The sequence below is a fragment of the Saccostrea echinata genome, unplaced genomic scaffold, assembly GCF_033153115.1.
Source record: "Saccostrea echinata isolate AGI-Se365-2 ecotype Australia unplaced genomic scaffold, CSIRO_AGI_Sech_v1 ptg000016l, whole genome shotgun sequence".
NCBI classification, from domain to species: Eukaryota; Metazoa; Mollusca; class Bivalvia; order Ostreida; family Ostreidae; genus Saccostrea; species Saccostrea echinata.
This window is the reverse complement of record NW_026889765.1, coordinates 16,674,627-16,700,498: the sequence shown is the minus strand read 5'-3', so window position 1 is coordinate 16,700,498 and position 25,872 is coordinate 16,674,627. Positions and strand designations below refer to the sequence as shown.

General features: G+C 33.7%; 1 protein-coding gene across 1 annotated transcript; it reads left to right on the top strand.

Annotated features, from left to right (window-relative positions):
• Positions 1-1,991: 1,991 nt before the first annotated feature.
• LOC133188520 (WAS/WASL-interacting protein family member 1-like) lies at positions 1,992-25,165 on the top strand. Its single transcript, XM_061323989.1, has 7 exons — positions 1,992-2,253; positions 4,171-4,371; positions 7,315-7,467; positions 12,492-13,291; positions 16,606-16,864; positions 17,311-17,415; positions 23,527-25,165. Exons 2-7 carry the CDS (start codon positions 4,182-4,184, stop codon positions 23,562-23,564), a joined length of 1,545 nt encoding a protein of 514 aa, XP_061179973.1. The 5' UTR covers positions 1,992-2,253; positions 4,171-4,181; the 3' UTR covers positions 23,565-25,165.
• The last annotated feature ends 707 nt before the right edge of the window (positions 25,166-25,872 follow it).

The following is a 25,872-nucleotide window of genomic DNA, read 5'->3' as shown; positions in this document are numbered from 1 at the left end:
GCGGAAAACCAAGTGGGACAGACTGACAGACAGAGGGACAGACAGACGGACAGACAGACAGACAGACAAACGGACGGACAGACTCAGATGAAACCTATAGTCCCCTCCGGTTTCACCGGTAGGGGACTAATGAAGAGAAGCCGGAATATAACAGGTGTGTCCATTATAAGTTAGTAACATCCAGTTGTTGAATTGTCTGCATTTTGTATCACAATACAAAGTTAATATTTAAAAGACTCCAGGTACGGTATGCGTCTTGTAATTATGTAATGCAATATTTATACGGTTCACTATTTCAAATTCGTCGTGATGTAAACAGAACAGAAGAGTATGAGGATAAACTTGAAAGTATTCTCTATGGTAGTATAATTTATCTTTCATATCCATTAATAGAAATGAATTTTGAAGTTCTTTCTCTCAACTATCCAATTACGTTAACCTGCAAGAAAGGACTTGGCGTTTATGTAACAGTATGTCATTCTTACTAAACATTCTGATGTTTTACTTTATAATAACCGAGCATAATAAATATGTTAATGCATCTTTATTTACTATCATTAATGAATAAATGATATATGACACCCAAAGACATCCTGGATATAGACAAGCGCAACGTACGCTGTTTACTTTGCTCATCATGTTCATTTTATATGATGAACAAAAGCATACACGTATACCTTCTAAAGCAGTAATAATTAAGAGCCTTTACATGTATTTCTCTATATTTCTAATGTGACTGTCATTTCTTTCTTGAAAACTCTGATGACTCTTTCTGCACTGTAAACTAGCTGCAGAACTGTAGCTCTCTGCTTGAGAAAATTCGGACAGACAAAGCTTTGAATTTTCTCAATCATGTAGAGAGCTACAGTTCTGCAGCTACAGTGTAAACAAGTCTGAAAGTACGCATACTTTGTTCAATTAACAGCGAATTAACATCGTCCCATGACCTAATATTTATAATTCTATGTGACATAAGTCTTCTTTTGTCCCGAAAATAGACCAGGAGAGAAATGCACACAAAAATAATCCTTGTTTCTTAAACATGCCGCCATCCCATAAGACATTGAAACTGCCGCCCCGAGAGTCCCATCGAGTTTGAGGCCTAATTGACTTCATTAGTAAAATTTATTAACCTACAAGGTGCCACTGAAGCTAAATTCCTTTGCAACTGTTAAAGATATTATGAATGAAACTCTGTTGGGTAAATTTTGATACAGACTTTTGCGTCAAAATTTCGAAAATTTTGATACCCCGAAAAGTTTTCGAGGCATATGTTTGAGGTAAAGGAGCACATTTATAGATCGTTTTTAACAGTCGGGGGTTGCTTGGTGGTATTTATCTTCCGTAAAAATATATGATAATAATTTGAACTAACACGTCTATTGTCTTTTCGCCTATTCGGAACCGCCACCCAAAATGTCAGACATTACCGCCATCCCGGCTGAATGTATCTGGTGGATTATGTAAAGAAGCTTTCTGTGACATACGAAGCTTTGTCTTTTCTGGTCCAGTGTTTCTTTTTCATAAGATTTTTAAATACCAAAGCACTTTTTTGACTATTTTCTAATTTTCTTGACTGTAGTTTCTTCATTTCAACCAGATATAAACTGGTTGAATGAATATTTTATAAAATTTGTTATTCTCTGTTTTAACAAACTTGCATGTACGAGGTTTCTTTGTTGTAAATTAAAGTTTAAAATTGAATCGGTCCGCTGATTTGCAAACGAAAGACAGACGACTTAACAAGCCTTTGGCTCAGGCGAGCTAAAAAAAAAATTACGGAAGAACACCCCCCTTCCGCATAACAAACGAAATTATAAATACAAATACGTTAATTTTTTTTAATCGTAAAAATATGAAATATATCAATGTCACTGGTTTGTGAGTATTGGTAAATTTGCGTAGACGTCTTTATAATATTTTTAAATTGCGTATTGGCAATATGTTTACTGCAGTTAGTCTGACCCGTTCAGGGGGGGTGTCACTATTGATCAATATCGTGACCCCTGTACGAGAAGTCGCCATCTTGAGACTTTGACTGCTCGCTTCCTGCTTGCTGTCCAACAAATAAGAATCTTCCGGGTATTGAATCAAAACATTAAGACTACCAGATAAATTTGGAGAATGTTTTACTGCCCGGAAACAACTTGACTTGTTCCGATTTTCAATCTGGAAAATTAAACTTGATTATTTTTGCCGCGGAAGATTGAGGACAATAAACACACTGCACCTGATGTGTCATAAGTAGGCGAGGTGGGTGAAGCATTCATGTTTCTTTCATTTCATTATGAATACAAGTTTTTACAGCTTAATTTTGCAGAGTTTATATTTTATTTTTGTAATTTCAATTTGCTTTGTGCAGTAAATACACGAAATGATGGTTCTTCGATCATTTCCGGATTGGGAGTTTTGTTGACATATAGTCCATTTTCTTTGAATCTTGATATCATGCCCGTTCAGTGAAATTAAACAAGTCCTGTAACAATATTTTTATTGAAAAAAATTTTTTTTTTTCCCCACACAGCTTATTTGATTTGTTCGTATTTCACACCCATACTTATGATCATGATTAAGCAAATTTAATTGACAGAAGTGAATGGTCATGAGCATAGAGATTTAAATGCACACTAATGATATGTTTATGCTCAAAGGAATTAAATAATGAATTCAAATAATTAACACACAGTCTAGGTATAAACATGATAAATCTGTATATTTTCCTCTTGTAAGAAAATGTTGGTGTTATTCCAAAAGCACCGGGCCATCGGATTGTGGCAGTCAGACGGTGGTTTGCTCGACAGTGGCCAGATAGCTCAATTGGTAGAACACCTGACTGGAGATTCGGGGGGCCGGGTTCGAATCCCGGTCTGGTCCATCACATTTTTATCCTCTCCTGTTACATTTGGTGCCGTGCCATGCCCTGGAAGTGACAGGTGAAAAGATCTGCAAGGGAAGAGTCTGGGTTTGTGTCTTTGGAGTCCAGAGACCTTTAACGAGGCAGGAATGTGGCTGTCAGATTGGTTTTATGCTGGTGGAAAGATAGCTAAGTTGGTAGAGTACCTAACTGGAGATTTAGTGGGCCTGGGAGGTCCTGGTCTGGTCCATCACATTTTTCTTCTCTCCTGTTACAGGATAAACATGATAAATCTGATGAAAATGGATTCAGTCCGATGATGAAGTCACTATATTTGGTCTGAAGGCTTCTCGGTTAAGGTTCGGTTTTTCATCTTAATTTAATCATTGGTATTAATATACAGGTGACTCTATAAGTAAACTCAGAAGTTCAAGGGACCAATCAATACTGGTGTGTTTGTTTTGCTTTCTTTCATTTCTACTATGACTTTTATTATGGTTTTCTAACCTTTTATCAAAACATCACCAGTTTGTGAAAGTGCAAGAATGCATATCAATAAAACACGCCTGAAATTCGTAGTTTTTAAAATTGTCAAATAGACTGAAGAACTTTCTAATCATGCTTTTACAATACATGGATTTCATAACATACAAGATATGGAATTCTACTGAAATTTTGGATGGATATAAACTTCCAACACTGCATTTATGCTTCTTTAAATTGATATCCTTTGACATGATATGTATTATCTGTATAACTGTGTCTTTAATCCAAAGAAAAAAATGTTACAAACCCCTACCCCTTAAGTATGAAAGGGGGATGGGGTTGACCTCACATTATGAAATCCCAGGAGTAGACATGATGGCTAGCGACTCTACCAGAAATACTTTCCATTTCGCAAAGCTTAATTAAAAGGGAATCCAGGCAGTGCATCATGTCAAGAAGTACAGAAAACCCAGAAAAAGAGTGCGAATCTTGAGATTTTGATCATCAAAAATAAAAATTGTTATCAGTTTTGTGAAATGTAAACATACTAGTTAGAGTAAAACATGCTTGTAGTGAAATGCTAGGGATAAACAATTTTGATTTATTAAATTATATTAACATACTTTGCTATATTTCTGTTAAGGTTATAATATGTTATAAAAGGACAGGGAATGAAAATGACTTTGCTTTAACTTGTTTAAATTTGAATTCATTATAAGCATGTTCACTTTCACCATGTTTTACTGTATTTAAGATTTTACTCTTTTTTTTGGAGGGAAAAAAACAACAAATATTAAAGCGTACATAATAACTTTTTTATTTTATTTCAGATTTCATCAGTATGCCTCCCCCACCCCCACCACCTCCTGCACCACCTTCTGCTCCTGCGGCTCCACCCCCAGCAAAGGCGGCCCCCAAAAGTAAAGGAGGAGGTGGAGAAGTGAATAGAGGGGCCCTCCTTGGGGAAATCCACAAAGGGGCAAAGTTAAAGAAGACTGTAACCAATGACAGAAGTGCACCTGTTGTAGGAAGTGAGTATTTTTTTTAAATTTTAGAGTGTGAGTGGATAAACACAGGCAGCAATGTTGGCAAGATTTACCAAAAAATATTAAAAAAATAAATTGAGAAACCGAAAAGTTTGATGTCTAAACTATACATGAAAAAGTTCCACCCCTTCTTTGACTTCTGCTAGCCTCTTTCTCCATAGCAGGTGAGACCGCCAGGTACTGGTTACCTGTACTGCATATTGATTTGAAAGTGAGTTTTTAATATATGGAAAGGATTACTCTGTGTAGAGTTTCATTCCTTGAAAAAGCTTGCTACAATACATGATAAAGTCTGGAAAGTTCTCCTTTTACATGATTCAACAAAAATGAAAATGTCATTTATTTGGAACAGAATTTATAGGACTTTTTTAGCTAAAAAATTATGTATTGTGATGAAAAGGCTTAGAAGTTGCATGTTTTTCCAATTAATTATCATTGTACTTTTGTAGAATCAGAATAAAATTTGTTCACTTTCCATTGGTGGATCCAAGAATTTTTTGGGGAGGGGGGTGACTTGGAAATTTTTTGACAAGCACAAAGAATAAAAACCTGTCCAATTTCTTTTTTTTTTTGGTGATTTTGCCGGGGGGGGGGGGGGGGGGGGTCAATTTTTGCTTATTATATTATATGATTTCAATAACTGAATGCCCCTTGGGGTTAGGGTTCAGATCCCTAGCCTTCTCTGTAAGACCATGCATGCCTTCAAGCTTTCAAACTTTCCTCATTTCAAATGTTCAAAAATACAGCAGACAGTAATTTGATATCTTCTACATCTGCAGCCAGGGTGATTTAAATGTGTTACCTGAGTAAAAAATATGAAAAGTGAAAAGTTATGAGTTATGACTTATCAGTTCACTTTGTCCTGACTAGGGAAGTTATATTTGATAACAAGGTGCAGTATTGAAAGGGTGTGTTCCCACTTCAACATGAATTAGAAAATTTTATGTAGCTTACAAAAAAAAAGATACTTGTTAAAACAGATTTTAATTATTAATTAACTTGTAATGTAAAATCAATTTGTCTAACAGTTATATTAGTATAAATTAATTAGAAGAGAATATTATTGATTTTTTTAAATGGAGTTGGAGCTAGAATATATATATTAACTTTTAAAATATAGAATCACAGATTTTGAAAATGGAGAGTGCTACATATAGAGGTTCTGAGTCTTTTTTTTTTTAAACCAAGAAACCCCGAAGTTCAACTTTTAAATCATGTAACCTCATCCAATTAGGTGTATTTTTGTAGTATTAATTTTCAATATAAAGTAATACTGGATTTCATATGTATATTGTACAATTTAACAAAATATCCAGGTTAGAAATAACAGATGGCCTGCTGTCCTAAGGCCAGTAAACATGGTAAATTTTGAAGTTTGATCATTGCATTACAATTTACAATATGATGAACCCGTGGTATGCTACCAAAAAAAATCTTTCATAGCCCAATTATAAGTACAGTTGATTTTGTAACAAGAAGTTACTGAAAAGCACAATTACAACCCTCAATATACTGTATGTGTACTTTAAAAAGCTGGCTTCATATTTTAGCAGCTTTGGCGCAGACAACTATGTGCTCATTCATCAATACCGCTAAGAAATCATTTATAAGTACAATATATGGCACGGACATGTATAGCGATAATTCTTGATTTTGCCAACAACTCCATACCCAGTGATTGCGCTAAATTTTGAATATGCCAATTCATGTACACGTACAGTATACATTATCATAACAACATTTTCAAAGCATATTGATGTTGGAGGGTTGGCTTTGTACTACAGTTTAATACAAGTGACAAATGGGAGAGTTAAGCTTGCCCAGTGGAAATAATCAGCATGGTCAACAGATTAACTATAGTGGTAGGACCTTCTGAAAGTGTGATCTAGGCAAGGTTGATATAAGGCAGTGGTGCAATACCTCCCCCCTCCCCCTCCTTTAGAGGTGAAATGTTGAATTACCGAATTTGAGGGACATTAAATTATTTTTGAGTTGTAAAATCCATTGGTGGTGCATAGTATTTTTCATTGCTAAATATGCTACAGAGATGTCCAATGGTTACAACCTTGTTAAATTGACCCAAGTCAGAGCATTCAAAGTTGTAAAATCTGGCATTTATTTATTTATTGGTCAGTTAGCAACATCAACAAGTTTGTACAACAAATGCCAGAGAATTGATTATATTGTAATGCTTTGTATACCACATCAGGTTCATGTTTGCATTCAAGTGTAAAGCTTGCAAGTCATGCTTCAAAAGAATCTTCTGCTGCAGACCTGAATGTCATAACTTTATTATTATCAGAGTTATTTGTTTTATAATTGCAAATCACATTTCCCCCCTCATCCAGTGGCATTGTATGTTACATAAGAAAATCAGTTATGAAAAAAGAACTTTCACAAAAACAGTATTCTGAATCACTCTGTGAGCAAACATGATGCATGTACACTGGGATGATAATGTTCATTTCATCGAGACAGGTAGTACTTAGACAGCATGAGAGATGTAAAAAAAAAAAAAATTGATTGACCTCACAAATTTATCAGAATGGAGTTATTTTGTATATATCTGAAAGATTCTTAAGTTTGCTGAAATATAATGAGTATTGTGCATTGTTGTAAAATGTTATCATTTATTTTCCTGCTGTTTCACATTTATAGTAAGAGGTTGTTGGAACTATCAGAGGTGGCAGGTCAAAGGTCACAGTTCAAGTATCGTACTGTATGTACATCTGTTGGTAATTCAATGGAGAAAATGTGTCTTTTTCAAGGAACTTCACTACATATATGGAAAATATATATACGTCCATGGATTTGTTCCCATCAAAGACAGATATGAATCTGCATTGTTTTGACAGATACCTTGTTCTTTGTGAGGGTAGCTGATAAATCATACTGAACTTTAACTCATTACCTAAATTGTTTTGGCAGATGCGAAGAAGCCATCGGGTGGTGGTGGTATGATGGGGATGCCAATGACCCCAGGTGGTGGTGGAGGGAAATTTAACACAGTCGCTGCACGACCCACCAGTGGCGCCTCAGATAGAAACATTCCAAACTCGTGGAACCGCAGCCATGATGATAGTAAGTGTTCAATAGTTTACTGTGTTAAAGTAGGAATAATAAAACTTGTAGTAATGTACCTGTAGTTGTACAATCATGATAATGTACTGTCTTTGGATATATCTAGACTGATTAATTTAATGAATTTAAGATCTCAAAATAAAATGCTGTACATTGTAAAAGATACATGTATATTTGTTTGTATTAAATCATATAATATGTTAATTACTGTGATATCAATTTAATTTGAGGGAGACAATTTTCACATATATGCAGGGTCCTCACCAGATTTTTGGAAAGGGTGCTGGGGAGGGGTTTTGAATAAATTATGATCAAATACATTTCAAACATTCTCTTTTATATTTACATAAACACTTACAATAAATACACATAGAACTTTGAAGTCACTAATTTTCATGGGGGTTAATTTTCATTGTTGATTGGTATAAAGAGACCCACAAATTCATGTCCACCACAAAATGTAAAATTTCATATTCATAACTATTTGACAATTCTTCATCCACGAAATCAAATCCCCATGAATCCATAGTTTTTCCTTAAACCACAGAAATTTGATCCCATTAAAATATGTGATTTTACAGTAGAACTAGGTTTTCTAATCTGAATCATGTGGAAAAAATTGGGTATGCACATTATACAAGCAGCCATGGTGGTATTAAATGTATCGGTGGTTGAGGTTGTAAAAGGGGCAAAGGTTACCCACTTAATTCCCCAAAATTGTTCTCCTATGAAGTAAAATGATTTCACAGTTGCACATTATTTTGAGTGTTGCAGATAGATGTACCATCCTTAGCATTTAACTATAGTTAACTCATGTAGTTTAGTCTGTGTAGTGTGTGTAGTTCTACACTAAGTTACATGTGTCATAATTTTGCTGTTCTTGTATTCTGAAATAATTGTAAAGTCTCAATATTTTTCTATACTTTAAATGCTCTTTTCTTGTAGAAATGTCAAATCTTGCATAAGTTCACTCAAGTCACAAGCTACCAAGTTGCTTTTTATTGGAGAAGATATGAATGGCTAAACCTTGGCAGCATTTAATACATGTATATGTAAAAATATTGAATTCTAAGATATATGAATTAGTGGTCCAAACCCTTTTATGAGTTTGAGCTTAAGCATTAAATTTCAATACTGTAAACCAACTTTCTTTCTGCATTTGACTAAGGTGTGCCAATTTTTTGCAACGATGGAGAATTGGCAAGATCTGTAGATTTAAACAAGTGAATTGCTCTGGTGGGACAGAAAAGATAACATTTGACCAGAAAAAAAATTGCAAAAAGAAATTGCTGTGCAGCAGATATATTTATGTCAAAAATGCAAAAGGAGAAAAGGCACATCAGAAAGCTGGAAAGTTTGATATCTGTGTCATGAACAAAGAGAATCAGAATTTTTTTTTTTTGACAGTCCTACAGTGTTTTCGATCTGAACTTTTATTTCTATACATACATTTGAATATCTTCTTGCACAGGGTGCACACCCAAGGAACTTTTTTACAACTTGTACTTTGGAAATGCCTTTTGTTTTACAGGAAATGATTTGTCATATTTTGATTTAACAACTCTTTCAGATCAAGTTACAAAAAATTTACCTGACAAAGCTCGTAAATTTAGTCTTGGTGGGGATACTCACACCAAAACGAAACTGCGGCATTCCCAGTCTTACTCTTTCGAGAACCAGGGTAATTTTATAAGCATGGGGATCAGCGGTTATAAACACAGTACATATTAATAATGTTTTATCAGGAGGTAAATCATCAAATACCCAGTCTGAATAAACTCAGATTTTCTTTTTTTTTCCCCTGCATGTTTGGGTCTGAGACAATGAGTGGGTATAGGACTTGGGCTAAAAGATTTGAGAAGATTCTCTTTGTATTGTGTGTTGCAAGATGACAGGACTAATGCAGTGTACATGTATTGATATGATTATAGAGTTTTATATGGAAATTGTAGAGGAAAACATAACTCAGCGTTAAGGTTAGCTTAGGGTTCAAAGTTTGTGTCACCTTTGCAATGAACCAGAGAAAAACTTCACAACTCTAAATAGTTAAACTCAAGAACAAAGAAAAATTTTCTACTTCAAATATCTGAGTGAAAAATGAATATTTAACTATATGAACAGATGGTAGGAATTTGGGACAGGTTGTTGAACACATATTCATGCCATCTTAGTATGTTTCAAAATGGTACATGACCAAAGGAAAGCAAACAAAATCTGGCACTTTTTGCTAATCACCAACAAAGGGTATATATACAGTTAAACCTTGATATCTTGAGCTCAGTTGTACCAAAGAAAAACTTTGAGATATTCAAGGAATTGAGATATTGGAGTAAAACACTTTAAGAATTAGTGGTTGGGATTTCTAAATTGCTTCTACAGATAAATGGTATTTGAGATATCAGTGTTCAAGATACCTACTAGGTTCAACTGTATAAATTAAATGTGTAGGTTCTTAATTTACTAACCTTTTCCTTGACATTTAGATGTTTTAATATCACTAATTTGTTGTTGATCTAGAGCTTACCAATCTAATACTGAACTGACATTTTAGGTTTGTAGTTCTTGTCATTCAGGTTGAGTGTTTTCTTTTACAACGGTTAATGGTGTTTTAATTTTTTGTGCAAAAAAAGAAAAAAAAAAATTAATTTAGTGTCAGATTTGTTATTAAGTACCCATGTTCATTTAAGTGCATGGTTACAGATGTGTATACATTGAAAGGTTATTGTCAAATTAATTTATGGACATGTACATATTAGGTAAGATTTGTTAAGCCATATTTTGGGTCATAAATCTATTTTTAGTAAATTTGACCTGTAATGTGTCAATAATGGGGATAAAAGCTCTCTCTCCAGATATTAGGAGACCACAAACACTGATGACTCCTCAGGTCACATGACAGGAAGTAATAGCTGTTACCACAGGAACTTCATAATTATAATAATAACTGTTCATACAGAGAGAGAATGTGTGGTTGTCTGTCTTATCATTTTCAGCCATAGTTTTTTTTTTTCCTGCTGCTTAGAAAAACAAAGCTTTATTTTATCTTAGGTTATTCAGCATGTTCAGAGACAAAAAAGACATAAAAAGCATATTGTTCACCTGGTGGGGTCTTAAACATACCATGTATATATGGAATAGGTATTTGGTTATAGCTCTATATATAGACCAAAAGGAGATGGGTGAACAAGGCGTGCAAAAAAGTCTATAGCTTAATTCAGAAGTTTAAAATTGTATTCAATTTGAATAAATTGAATTTAATATTCAGAGTAAAGTTCTTATTATTGAAATACACACATTGTATATGAAATTATGACAAACAAAACATTTCATGGAAATATTTTTTCGGCAAAAAATTTTCTATAATCATGATAATTTAAAAAAGTATTGTGGTATTCTTGGGGTTCAAACCCAGGCAGTAAAAATCCCAAGTAATGTACATTGGCAAATATAATCACAATGATTTTGATTTCATTATGTTCGCGATTCATCATTTTTCCGCAAAATTAAACCCATAGTGAATGCTATCTTTAGTTTTTAAAAACGTTTAAATGCTTATGCGAAATTTAAATTAATTTCTTGCAGCATGAAATTAAAACCATGGCGATTGGTACTTTTTGAGAAATCAAAAAATTTTAACACCTTGGAATTAAAACAACTTACAGTATCATTTTTCATTGAGACTAATGCTTTAACCACTACGCTACACAACTTATGACAAATTGTGGCATTTTATATCATATTCATGATATGACCTTTGCCTTATTGGACTTCAAATATTTCTTAGAGAGATATGATAAAAGTGCATTTTTTGGTATAGTGGGTCTTTGCTTCATGTTTTTGTCAACCAACTTGAGTAAAAAAAAAACATGCAGCGAAGACCCACTCATTTGGAAAATTGTAGTGTTGAGATTTTTTCATAGAGATTTAATTTTTCTCCTTATTTGTCTCATCATAGGTATTTTGCTTGCATTGTTCGCCCATCTTCTTTGGAATAAATGAAATATAGAATATTACTACACCAAGGAACGCAATACTGTTTGTTGTTTTTAGTTTTGATAAACCATCTACTGCTGAAGCTATGCTTACTGACATCATGAAATTTCATTGATAAGATTTATCTGTTATCTGATTTATTATTTGTTAATGGCATGATTATCATTAATTATTATAGGCAAAGCAAATACTTCATTTACTCTAAAGAACATTGTATGCTGTAGAATATTGGATAATGAGATGCATAATCTAAATTGTATTCAAAACCAAATTTTTTTTTGTTTTGAGAGAGATAGATACAAATTTAGCTGAGCTATTATAGGTTTATGTTTAAGAAGTAAAATACAGGGAAATAGATAAATATAAAAGCTGAATAAAGATAAGAAGGAAAGAAATGACATGTAGTGTATTTCCTGGTGCAGTTTCCACGAATATTTTGAAATATACTTGTGTTTAAAATTATTATATAATAAAATTAATAATTATATATATATATATATGTGCACCTCAAGGGCATATTCAAAAGGGAGTTGAACTTAAATACAGTAAAAAACCAACCAAGAATTAGAAAGATTGAATTTTGGGGGAAGAGGGAGGAGAGAAAGAAAGCCTTGCTCTAGAATGACTGTCACATGCTTGTAAAAAAGTCAGGATCAAAATTCTTCTTAGTTGTATAAGGAGTTATTTTTCCTTGATAAGAGTGGGGGTTTGATAAAGTCTAAATTTATATATCTGTTCTCCATATACCATACACACGCCAACTCATAGAGTTGCAATAAACATAGTCCTTAGACCACCATGACAGAAAAAAGAGGAAATCACCCCCTCCCCCTTCCCCTATTCCCTTCACCACACACACAAGTTGTACTCAAATATGTTAATGTTTATTCATATAATTATATACATATATGTGCATAAAATGTTGACTGCAGAAAATGTTGCAAAATTGTTTAGTGCACTAACAAAATTTCCAGAATGATTAAAATGAAGAATAATGGTTTATTCTTTTAACATTTGTATCTCCTTTTTAGGTGAGTCCAATAACTCCATGGGAGGTGGAGGTGCTCCTATGGGCTTAGGAGGATTATTTGCTGGTGGTATGCCAAAACTTAAACCCACAAAAGGAGGAGTGAATATTCCACAGAGGACAAAGATGCCTAATGGACCTGTGCCAAATGGACCTTCAAATATTGGTGGGGGACCACCCCAACCTCCTTCCATACAAAATAAACCTTCATTTAATGGACCTTCTGTGAGACCAAACTTCAGTAATGGACCCTCAGGGAGGGGAGTAGGAGGACCTCCACATCCACCCCCTTCACAAAATAAACCCTCTCTAAATGGGGATTTGGTTGGTAGACCAGGTCCTCCACCTCCCCCTCCCCAAACTAGCAAACCTGATTTTAGTGACAGTGTTTCGAGGCCTAGTGCAGGTCCACCCCCTCCTCCTCCACAAACAAGTAAACCTGATTTTAGTAGTGACGTTCCTCGACCTGGCTCAGGACCCCCCAAACCTCCCCCACAGAATCGAAAACCTGGTCTTCCAGGTCCACCACCAGCCCCACCAAACTCTTTAAAACCGAAACCAGATAATAGTGCACAAAATGGATTAAGTGGAGGAATGCCTAGAGGGGTGCCCCCTCCCCCTCCCTCACGTCCGCCACCTGGTGGAGGGAAGTCTAGGCCATCGTCTGGCTCACAGAGATCATCACAGGTCAGACCGCCATCTGTGGGGCCTCCTCCCCCACCACCAACACTGCCCAACAACAGACCACCTAGCATGGTGGGAAGGCCTCTTCCTCCCCCACCGCCAGGTGTAGGTGGTCCTGCGGTAAGTTCTAACTTATTACTTTGCTCATTATGTGACATATTTTACATTTACTGGTAAGTTTCACACTTAATGGATCTTTTTTAACAACAGTCCATTAGTAGTGTTGTTATGATAGTCGTTGACTATTGAAAAAATCATTGCTGAAGGCAGTGAGTCGGTGACAATTGATAAACATTTTTAACCTCAGTAGTTGCTAAATAAGTAGATTTTTTTTAAAAACATTATCAATGAAGTTACTCTATTATTCAAGCATATGGCAAAAATCTTTCTAACTAAAATGGTTAGAATTATCTGCAGATTTCTATTGAAACTTTGTTTTTATTCATGAGGATATCTTTTACTCAGATGAATATAACATATTTATTGACTTTACTTAGTATATTGATCAAACTAAATCGATTGATGGCTAATCAGTTGTAAATTTGGTCAGATTTTGCACAGTTACTCAACAGTCAAACAGAAGTATGCATATGTAATTTCCAGTTCTGATATATAAGTCAATACTCTACCTATACAATCATGTACTTCTGAGGTCTGCATTTGTTAATGGAATTGTAAGAATTTGCATTTCCATTTTTTTCATTATATATTATTGTTTTAGTGTACTTGTGTATGTCTGTACAACATCAAATGAGTATTATTTACATACTTTTCCCCAAGACAGAAATGACCAAACTACGGGAAAGTGACATCCTGTAACATGCGTATTGTAGATATAGAGGAGGTTTTATGTCTCCTAACTAAAGACAGGATAAAAGCAACTCTCTAATGGAAGTAGAAAATGTAGGGAATTTTTTTTTTAATATTTTTTTTTTTTTACCTTAAGGTAGAACCTATGTCGGAAAAGTCTTTGTCACAAGATTTTCAAACTTTTCAAAATGATAAATTAGCACTTGCTTATCAATCAGTTAAAAATATATGGTATGTTTCCTTATTATTAAATGTAATACAGCCTGTGCAACTTGGAATGATAATTTTACACTGCGACTACATATTTTCAGCCATTTTTAGGGGTACTGGTCAATCATAAAGAGAATATAGGAAATCACAAAAATACTTCTTCAAACATCGTCGTTTACAGACTTTTTTAACTGAACCGTATTAAGCAATATTATTCAAGAATAAATTCTTTTTTATTCAATTGACATAAAAGATTAAGTCCACATTTCAACTAATATAGGCAAATTTGCTCAATATTTTTTGAGTCAATTTACCACCTAAATTTGTAAATATTTTTCAAAAGTCTTTGTCAGAATGTTTTCAATCTTTAATATGATGAAGAACATACCTAAATAATTACAAAAAGTGATTAATATATATATCTTTCGCCACAAACGAATGAGAGACACTCTATTTATTAATACTTCTTTTGTTGACCTTTTTGCACTGACACAGGATTTAATTATTAAATGACTGTTTTAGGGTTTTGTTCTGATTAACAATGTGAATATTTATCCTAAAATGTAATTATTTTTTATTTTAAAAGATAATATTTTAGGGAAACATTATCATTATACACCAACCATTATGAATAATAAAGAAATAATTATGAAAGGGAATGCACATCATTTCATGATAGACATTACAAAATTTACAAACAATTTTTAACAGATCTTTGACTCAGATACATTTCATCAAGATATTGTATAATACTGTTCGTTATCTCCATATATTTCATACTATTTAGATTTCTTAGGATTTTTGATTTCCTTCAAAATAGTTGCATGCCATTTACATTATCACAGCTGTGTAACCTCATTACATGAGACAGTCTTGGAGAGTAACATTAAATTAATTGTGACGTCATAATGGATCTAGCACCAAAAAGACGCTCTAAACAATATGATGTCATACGACGTAGGTTCTACGTTAAGAACAAGATTACAAATTGTCATACTGCTATTTAAGCATTTGCTTGAGTAATGTTTTTTAATTCATATAATGTATGGTATCTAAACCGAGTTGGGATTTCAGGATCCAATATTTTTCGGAGGATCCAATATTTTTCTTTCTCAATGAACATGATGAAGCTTTGATTTATTAGATGCTTGCTTGTTTTGTTTTTATATATCCTGCTTGATCACTTGTCAACAGTTATCAACTTTAAAGATAAGTGGGTATAGTTACATTACAGTCGTGTTTCCTTTTAAATCTATATAATCGTAATTATAGAAAATATCATTAATGTAGGTTAAGTAGTCACTACAAATTTAATGAGATCTTAGGTCAACAGCAGTTTAAGTCTTTGATCAACACATTGAATCTGCATTCTCCTTTTCACGATTTGATATTTATAACAGAAGTAGAGCATGTTACCATTGATATGGTACCATAGGCCTCTATACAATTTTACTGTGATCTGAGTATATATATAGGACATGCTTTTACAGAAGTGCCTCTTGATTCACTTTATGTACATGTAAACACACAGTTAATGATAAGAGGATGATTGTGCACTTAACACAGGGTCTCTGTCTTCCTTTTCAACATACTTAATAGGGGGAAATGTTTGTTATTTAGTTAGATTATGTTCCTGCTCATAATGTTTTGAAAAGCTGAATATTTGTAAAAATGGTAATATAGCAGATCAGCCATAAGAGTCTGAGGTGTCTAGATTATGCAACAGTCTGCTATGAAATGTATCTTTAGAAATGTTCAAAATGGCCAATTTAGAATTTCACAAAAATCAATAAATTACATCATGATTTCTTGTATTTAAGAAAAAATGATTCCAAGAATAAAATGGAAACATTGGATAAAGCATTCATATGCAATCATGTTCAGTATTGCCTGAAATACAAATACTAGGGGTTATCAAAAAGTTTGTGGACTGACGCGATAAAATTCAGACTATGTAGTGCGTTCTTACAAAATTTATAAGGAACATAAAACAACAAAAGTTTAAGAAATGTTGAAAATTTTAGCTTGAAAAAATTGCAAATTTCACGGAACAGTTGTGTTGTACCACATGCCTGAATTAACAGGATTTTTTGATGACAAATGCTCATATCTAAAGAGTTTTTAACAGATACACTCAGGAAGAAAAACGTCATATTTGAGGTTGCGTCGCCTGGACTTACCATTGCTTACAAAAACATTAACAATTCATTAAAAAATAAAACGTATGATTTATGGTTTATTCTATAAAGATGATGCTAACTAAATGTGTAAAAATTCATTGATGTACCTAAAGCGGTTTTAATTTTATGACACTAGTCCACAAACTTTTTGATAACCCCTCGTACATGTTATTGTAGTGTATTTTATCTTTTTATTTGGTCAATGGAATTATTGAATTGAATTTAATTCTGTAGGTACCACCACCCCCATCATCTAGGCCCCCTCCACTTCCCAGAAATAGTGGATCCAATCCACAGCTTGATCGCCCCTCCCAGCCCCCTCCTCCACCAATGAGGACTTCTTCCAGTACACCTCATATAGTAACAACACAGCAAGGCAGACGACCCGGAGGCCCCCCTCCCCCTCCTGCCAGGGGACCTAATGTTGGTGCTAGCATGCAGCCTCCCCCACCCCCTGTCAGGAGGTCATCGGGGAATTACTCGGGAGATGATGGTAGGTCTAATTCATCAAGAAAAAATTGAGCCTTATTTTGAATATAATCACATGGTAATGTTCAACAGTCAAAGTCAAAATAACTTACTAAATTTAGAAAAAAGAAAGGAAAAAAAAACAGGATGTGGATTACTGTAGATCACTAAATTTTCCCGACACCTTATTTTCGCGAGATAGTCATTTACTCTTTATTAGCGAGACAGAATTTTCACAAATTGTTGTTATCCCTCTATATAATCTTAAGGAATACTATTTACGCGAGAATGAAATTTTGGCGAGCTCACTGTCTCGCGTAGTTACACGAAAATAAAGTTCCCGCAAACAAAAAGTGATTTACAGTATTTGCAATGGTAAACTGTATTCAGACAAAACAATTCATCTTACAGACAGTTACTCTGTTAACTTTGTAAAAATTATATTTTGAAGTTGTCATTGATGTTTTGTAGATTTTGAGAACAGATTCCGGTTTCATAATGGAAATGAGTTACCTCCCCCTGAACCATTTATGGGCTCGAACAAAAGCTATCCTAGCAAAAATCCTAGAAATCAAGGTAGGTACAGTGTGGAGCAAAAATGATGTTAAACTATAAGTTCTAGTTTTTAGCTCACCTGAGCCGAAGGCTCAAGTGAGCTTTTCTGATCACTTTTTGTCCGTCGTCCGTCTGTCCGTCCGTCCGTCTGTCCGTCTGTCCGTCTGTAAACTTTTCACATTTTCGACTTCTTCTCAAGAACCACTGGGCCAAATTCAACCAAACTTGCCACAAAGTATCCTTGGGTGAAGGGGATTCAAGTTTGTTCAAATGAAGGGCCACGCCCCCTTTCAAGGGGAGATAATTAGGATTTAGTGAAAAAATAATGGCATCATTTAAAAATCTTCTTCTCAAGAACCACTGGGCCAGGAAAGATGAAACTTATGTGGAAACATCCTCAGGTAGTGTAGATTCAAGTTTGTTCAAATCATGACCCCTGGGGGTAGGGTGGGGCCACAATGGGGGATCAAAGTTTTACATAGAAATATATAGGAAAATATCTTTAAAAATCTTCTTCTTAAGAACAGAAAAGCCATGATTGGTCATAATTATATGGAAGCATCCTCAGGTAGTTCAGATTCAAGTTTGTTCAAATCATGACCCCCGGGGGTAGGGTGGGGCCACAATGGGGGATCAAAGTTTTACATAGAAATATATAGGAAAATATCTTTAAAAATCTTCTTCTTAAGAACAGCAAAGCCATGATTGGTCATATTTATATGGAAGCATCCTCAGGTAGTTCAGATTCAAGTTTGTTCAAATCATGACCCCCGGGGGTAGGGTGGGGCCACAATGGGGGATCAAAGTTTTACATAGAAATATATAGGAAAATATCTTTAAAAATCTTCTTCTTAAGAACAGCAAAGCCATGATTGGTCATATTTATATGGAAGCATCCTCAGGTAGTGCAGATTCAAGTTTGTTCAAATCATGACCCCCGGGGGTAGGGTGGGGCCACAATGGGGGATCAAAGTTTTACATAGAAATATATAGGAAAATATTTTAAAAAATCTTCTTCTTAAGAACAGAAAAGCCATGATTGGTCATATTTATATGGAAGCATCCTCAGGTAGTGCAGATTCAAGTTTGTTCAAATCATGACCCCTGGGGGTAGGGTGGGGCCACAATGGGGGATCAAAGTTTTACATAGAAATATATAGGAAAATATCTTTAAAAATCTTCTTCTTTAGAACAGCAAAGCCATGATTGGTCATATTTATATGGAAGCATCCTCAGGTAGTGCAGATTCAAGTTTGTTCAAATCATGACCCCCGGGGGTAGGGTGGGGCCACAATGGAGGATCAAAGTTTTACATAGAAATATATATAAGAAAATATTTTAAAAAATCTTCTTCTTAAGAACAGAAAAGCCATGATTGGTCATATTTATATGGAAGCATCCTCAGGTAGTGCAGATTCAAGTTTGTTCAAATCATGACCCCTGGGGGTAGGGTGGGGCCACAATGGGGGATCAAAGTTTTACATAGAAATATATAGGAAAATATCTTTAAAAATCTTCTTCTTAAGAACAGCAAAGCCATGATTGGTCATATTTATATGGAGGCATCCTCAGGTAGTTTAGGTTCAAGTTTGTTCAAATCATGACCCCCAGGGGTAGGAAGGGGCCACAATAGGGGATCAAAATTTTACATAGAAATATATAGGAAAATATCTTTAAAAATCTTCTTCTTAAGAACAGCAAAGCCATGATTGGTCATAATTATATGGAAGCATCCTCAGGTAGTGCAGATTCAAGTTTGTTCAAATCATGACCCCTGGGGGTAGGGTGGGGCCACAATGGGGGATCAAAGTTTTACATAGAAATATATAAGAAAATATTTTAAAAAATCTTCTTCTTAAGAACAGCAAAGCCATGATTGGTCATATTTATTTGGAAGCATCCTCAGGTAGTGCAGATTCAAGTTTGTTCAAATCATGACCCCCGGGGGTAGGGTGGGTCCACAATGGGGGATCAAAGTTTTACATAGAAATATGTAGGAAAATATCTTTAAAAATCTTCTTCTTTAGAACAGCAAAGCCATGATTGGTCATATTTATATGGAAGCATCCTCAGGTAGTGCAGATTCAAGTTTGTTCAAATCATGACCCCCGGGGGTAGGGTGGGGCCACAATGGAGGATCAAAGTTTTACATAGAAATATATAAGAAAATATTTTAAAAAATCTTCTTCTTAAGAACAGAAAAGCCATGATTGGTCATATTTATATGGAAGCATCCTCAGGTAGTGCAGATTCAAGTTTGTTCAAATCATGACCCCTGGGGGTAGGGTGGGGCCACAATGGGGGATCAAAGTTTTACATAGAAATATATAGGAAAATATCTTTAAAAATCTTCTTCTTAAGAACAGCAAAGCCATGATTGGTCATATTTATATGGAGGCATCCTCAGGTAGTTTAGGTTCAAGTTTGTTCAAATCATGACCCCCAGGGGTAGGAAGGGGCCACAATAGGGGATCAAAATTTTACATAGAAATATATAGGAAAATATTTTAAAAAATCTTCTTCTTAAGAACAGCAAAGCCATGATTAGTCATATTTATATGGAAGGATCCTCAGATAGTGCAGATTCAAGTTTGTTCAAATCATGACCCCCGGGGGTAGGGTGGGGCCACAATGGGGGATCAAAGTTTTACATAGAAATATATAGGAAAATAATTTTTAAAAATCTTCTTCTTAAGAACAGCAAAGCCATGATTGGTCATATTTATATGGAAGCATCCTCAGGTAGTGCAGATTCAAGTTTGTTTAAATCATGACCCGGGGGGGGTACGGTGGGGCCACAATGGGGGATCAAAGTTTTACATAGAAATATATAGGAAAATATCTTTAAAAATCTTCTTCTTTAGAACAGCAAAGCCATGATTGGTCATATTTATATGGAAGCATCCTCAGGTAGTGCAGATTCAAATTTGTTCAAATCATGACCCCTGGGGGTAGGGTGGGGCCACAATGGGGGATCAAATTTTTACATAGAAATATATAGGAAAATATTTAAAAAAAATCTTCTTCTTAAGAACAGCAAAACCATGATTGGTCATATTTATATGGAAGCATCCTCAGGTAGTGCAGATTCAAGTTTGTTTAAATCATGACCCCTGGGGGTAGGGTGGGGCCACAATGGGGGATCAAAGTTTTACATAGAAATATACAGGAAAAAATCTTTCTCTCAAGAACAGAAAAGCCATGATTAGTAAAATTGATATGGAGGCATCCTTGGGTAGTGTAGAATGAAATTTGTTCAAATGAGAGACCCCGGGGGTAGGGTGGGGCCACAATGGGGGATCAAATTTTTACAAATGAATATATGGGAAAAAATCTTCTGCTCAGGAACAGCAATGCCATTTGTTATATTGATATGAAAGCATCATCAGGTAGTTTAAAATTCAAATCCCTCCCCCCCCCCCCCCCCCATTAACTTTTCAATTCTAAACTGATTTTTTTTTTCCCCTAGCCAATGTGCTCAGGTGAGCGATGTGGCCCATGGGCCTCTTGTTTTTTATTATTATTACTTCAAGAGAAGTTTTAGCAGCACAGAAAGGCAGATTGTGGATGGTACAGTTCTGTTTTGAACCCAACCAGAAAATTGCTTTCTGTCATTAGAAACTTAATGCTGATTATCTTTTATATTTTTTCCCGTAGCTTTTAGTGTCTATATGGCATAGTGGTAAGGAAAAAAGAAACTGTGTATTCCGTTGTATACATGTATACAAAACTTGAAACATTTTACTGGTGTAATCTCTACCTTAATGGAATCAATAAAATCTGTCAAAATTGTTATGAATTTGACTCTTTGTATGAAGATGTCTTTGTTTCATTGTATTCAGTATATAGAGACAAATCTCTATAAAGTGTTTAAATGATAGCTATTATTTATTTCTATTCAATAAGTTGACATGGTAAAATTATTTATAGTGGATGAATGTATTTGCTCCTCTTTAGCAAGATGGACAAAGCTGCAAATTTATTATTGCTGTGAAAAATTCTTGGGGATTTGATTTTCAGCAGATTGACATTCATAGCCTTGCAGTTTTTGTCAGACATTCAACTGTAATATAGACCGAGGAATAGGATATTTCACAATAATTAATGTAAATTTTAGCTGGGAGGGTCTGCTTTGTAATTTTAGGTTGAAAAGCCCCAAGACTGAACAAATGTAGAAATAATGCTAATGAATTGTTTACTCGTGGGAGATATACTCTCAAATTCTTTTTATACTCTATGTACAATGGTCTGTTGACTTTTTTCCTCTTTTGTATTAAACTTTTAGTTACACAATACATTATGTTTTGTACATATCTTCTATATCTTGCTATACTATTTACTTCTTAGTACTGTAGTATTTACTTTAGAACTGTTGTATTTTGTGAAGTTATGGATCATGTTTCACAGGAAATATTGTACACAGGTTTTCATGTGGATTAGCTGTCTATATACCATAATTAAATTATATGCTACATGTAAATAATGGCAAGGAAGATAACTTGTGTTTAATGAATGTACAAATGTTATTCTGTATAGTTTCTGTTAATATTTCTACATTTATGTAATTATGTGTCAGATTATTATTCATTTCTCTAAAGCACATTTGTGTTAAAAAAAAAAAAACACTTCTAATTAAAAAAAAACAATACTTTTAACTGAATATTTCTTTTATATCACAAGAAATGTGTCAATCTTAATTTTACATTTTCCTTATTTTGAAGAATCATTTTCTGAACTTAGACCAAGCTATGAAGGTACAGTGGAGTTTTGAACTTCAGCTGTCAGAGACAAGCTTAGTTTATTGAACAAAGCATTTTTAAAATTTTATTTTTTAGAAAAAAAATTATTTGCTCCTCTTACAATGATTTGAAATACTGTATTTTTCATGCAAAATCCATATATATATATATATATATATATATATATATATATATATATAATTTATATAAGTTATTTACATAAATGAGCCATATTTCAGTTTATTTTACAAAGCAAGGAAAAATATATAAATTGAAATCTGTCCAAAACTTCTTTGAATTTGTTAGAAGTGGTTTACACTTATTTCATGAATAATTTATGTGGATATATCCCCTTTTATGTCAAAAAAATTTTAAAACAATGTCGGTGATCGTTTCTCAAACACATATCTATATCCTATTATCAACAAGCCTTACTGTTTAATGTTTATTCTCTTTTATCTGTATACTCTGTTTTTATAAAAGATATATATTGTTTAAAGAATTCCATTGACTATGTACTGCTGTAACTTTCTATTCTGAAAGTATATGAGTGCTATATTGCACTTGCTTCTTTAGTACTAGGTTTTAGAAGGAAAAAGTAGCCTTAAATGCACAGGCACTTGTTTCGTATACGGGACACCCCTACTTATTTTTACCACAAGGTACCTAACTCAATTTCAGGCACCCCCGATTAAAGCTCGTATTTTGTTTAAATATCAATCATTAACCTACTTTAAAATGACATTGTTCGCTTCGAAAGACTTTTTTCTTGTCAAATTAATCGTTTCGGATGTCTCTGGTCGATCCTCTTTATTGTAAACCGCTCATTTCTTCCTCGAAAATTATCTCGATACAAAATAAGACTACGAATGGGATACATAGACTTCCAGTTGGGTTATAAATAAAGGATAAAACTAGAGACCTCAGAAAGGAATACTTGTAAGTCTCTGGACTTATCCTACATTTAATACCCCAACTGGAAGTCAATGTATCCCATTCCTAGTTTTATTTTGTATCGAGATAATTTTCAAGGAAGAAACGATTGGTTTACAATAAAGAGGATCGACCAGAGATGTCCAAAACAATTAATTTGACAAGAAAAAAGTCTTTCGAAGCTAACGATGTCGTTTTAAAGTAGGTTAATGATTGATCTATAAACAAAATACGAGCTTGAAGCAGGGGTACCTGAAATTGAGTTAGGTACCTTGTGGTAAAAATAGGTAGGGGTCCCCATATACGAAACAAGTGCCTGTGCTTAAATGGGTGAAAAAATTCCCTGAGAAACACTTTAATAACAACATTTATTGAAATACCTTTTCAAATTAAAATTCCATAATTTACATGAAATGAGAAATTGTACAATGGTTTTAATATGGTCATGTTGCCTTTGTAGCTAATCAAAGAGCTCCACCACCTCCGCCTCCAAAATAATGGGATCCACCCAGCAACTACTTGTATCCAGTCATAGCAGAGCCCTCCAGTGTGTGCTGTTTATGGACTTTCATGCAGACAGGAAGGGCTTTAAAACAATCTGTTGAGCAGATTGACAGCAAGAGACCACACCCACTGGTCATTATAATCATTGAACAATATGCACCTTTTTCTGTCAATCAATTTGATTGGCAGATGGATATTTCTCTTTTTATCACAATTCCTGTTGATCTATGGAAGAGATCAGGAATTTTCTCAGTCTTTCAGTGGTTTTACATGCTTCTTGTTTTCTATATTATAATGACATGAAGCATGTATTTACAGGTTATTAGTTTATCCTGGAAGCGAGTTTATAATTTGTATCCAAGTTGACAGATAGTGTATGAGCTGCTTTATGTATGTAATTCTTTCTCTCTAACAGATCTTTTGTGTATTTTTGCAAAATATTTGTACCAGAATTTCTTCAAGTATGTGCACTTGTTAATTTTACAATTATATTATATTATGTTGAAAAATTAATAATCAAAAATTTTGTTTTTTATATTGACTTGTATGCTTAAGAATCCTTGTAAGATCTTTGTTTTTGTTTATTGTGGATTTCTAAATTTGTTTCGTCTCATATCATTTGATGCCATGACTTCAATTTTTTTAATTAACATTTCCAGCTCTGTATCAGATTCATAATTAATGATTGCATTGAGGAGAAAATTTAAATGATTAAAACGGATGTGTTTAGACTTTAGTCATAATTCTATTAATTCCAACATCTAACATTAATTTTTAATTCCAATTTTTATAGAATGTTACAAACTAAAAGACATTGATTTTCATACTTCAGACATCTTAATTATTGCAAACAAATATTTCATTCAGATTATGCTTTTTCATCAATGTTGATCAAAGCAATTTTTCTCTTCTTCATAGACATGATATAATCTTGATGTGACCTTGTCTCTGCATTCCATTATATGTGTGTGTGCATGCTTTGTGATGATATGATAACTGTTTTTTTTTAATCAGTGTAAAAGTGCTATTTATTCCCCTTGTTTTTTTCCCTTAAAGAGACTAGAAAACAGCAAGAATGGCAATATTAATTTAATTCTTTCCCTCCTGAAGCTTTTTGTACCAAGAAAATAATTATATCAAGAAAAATGTTGACAGGTTTTTGCACAATATAAATAACACATATGCAGTTTGTTTTCTTTTTGTAGTAAATTGTTGACATTTTATTATCAGATATATTTAGCTAAACATCGGTACATTGGATTCCAGATATTGTTACACAGTTATTTGATAACTAATTATTTAGCTATGAACAATGAATTGAAATCATTTGAATTGATTAGAAGTTGAACATGCATATATTACAGTGTAGTTTAAATTATTCACTATGTCTGTGGTAAAGAAATGTTCAATGAACAAAAGTCAAGGATTACATATGCATCTTTAAAAAATTGGAGTCATAATTATGGGTATACATGTATTTAAAATAATGTGTATATATAATATTGTATGGCAGAACATTAAAAGACATATAATATTTATTATGTATTAAAAAGCAAACATGATGCTATTTGAATAATACAGTTATTTATCTATTTTGTGTTGTTTCTTGTATTTCTAGGGAATGTCAAAACAAAGGTGAGCAAGAAGAATTATGGATAAATAACACAAACCTTTTTTTTCACAAATGAGCAATATTTCTCATTAATTTATATTCAAATAGGTAACCTGAATAATTTTTGCCAGGTAAAGTGGGAGAATTGGTAAGATTTTGTCACAGTGTTAAAAAATGTGTACAAAATTTTGTATAGAATTACATGGAAAACGGCGAAAAGTTGCATATCTAAATATCAAAGAAAACTTGCAATTTCTTTATATTTTAGGGATTTATTGTCATTTCTAATCAAAATCGTCCTTATTTATAGAAGGTTTCTGACAAAGAATTTTAAAGGTCTCTGGTAAATATGTTATTTAATTTTTACTGCTTTTATAAAGTAAATCTCACGTTTTTATAAAATTTCACGAAGTGTCGCAAAATCGTTTTCAATTTCTAATTCCTAAAATTTTCTTAAGAGAGTTTGTGGGGCATTGCTAAGTGGTTCCTCAAATCTCAGCTTAATTGTTAATATAGCACTGTATTGTCCAAATTGATCTGCAGTGGACTGTCTGCTCTTTCGGCGAGGTGTGTGTATATGTATTACTGGTTGAGGACTATTCGATGGGGCTTTGATAAAGAATATACATGTACCACCCAAACGTGGTTCAAAAAGACGTACTGTGACGGAAATCCTAGGATTGTCGTTGG

Bases quoted from the DNA above. Each gene is read 5' to 3' on its own strand.
- LOC133188520 (XM_061323989.1), top strand. From the start codon at position 4,182: ATGCCTCCCCCACCCCCACCACCTCCTGCACCACCTTCTGCTCCTGCG. The intron at 16,865-17,310 runs GTAGGTCTAATT...GATGTTTTGTAG, and splicing joins GAATTACTCGGGAGATGATG to ATTTTGAGAACAGATTCCGG. The intron at 17,416-23,526 runs GTAGGTACAGTG...TTGCCTTTGTAG, and splicing joins CAAAAATCCTAGAAATCAAG to CTAATCAAAGAGCTCCACCA.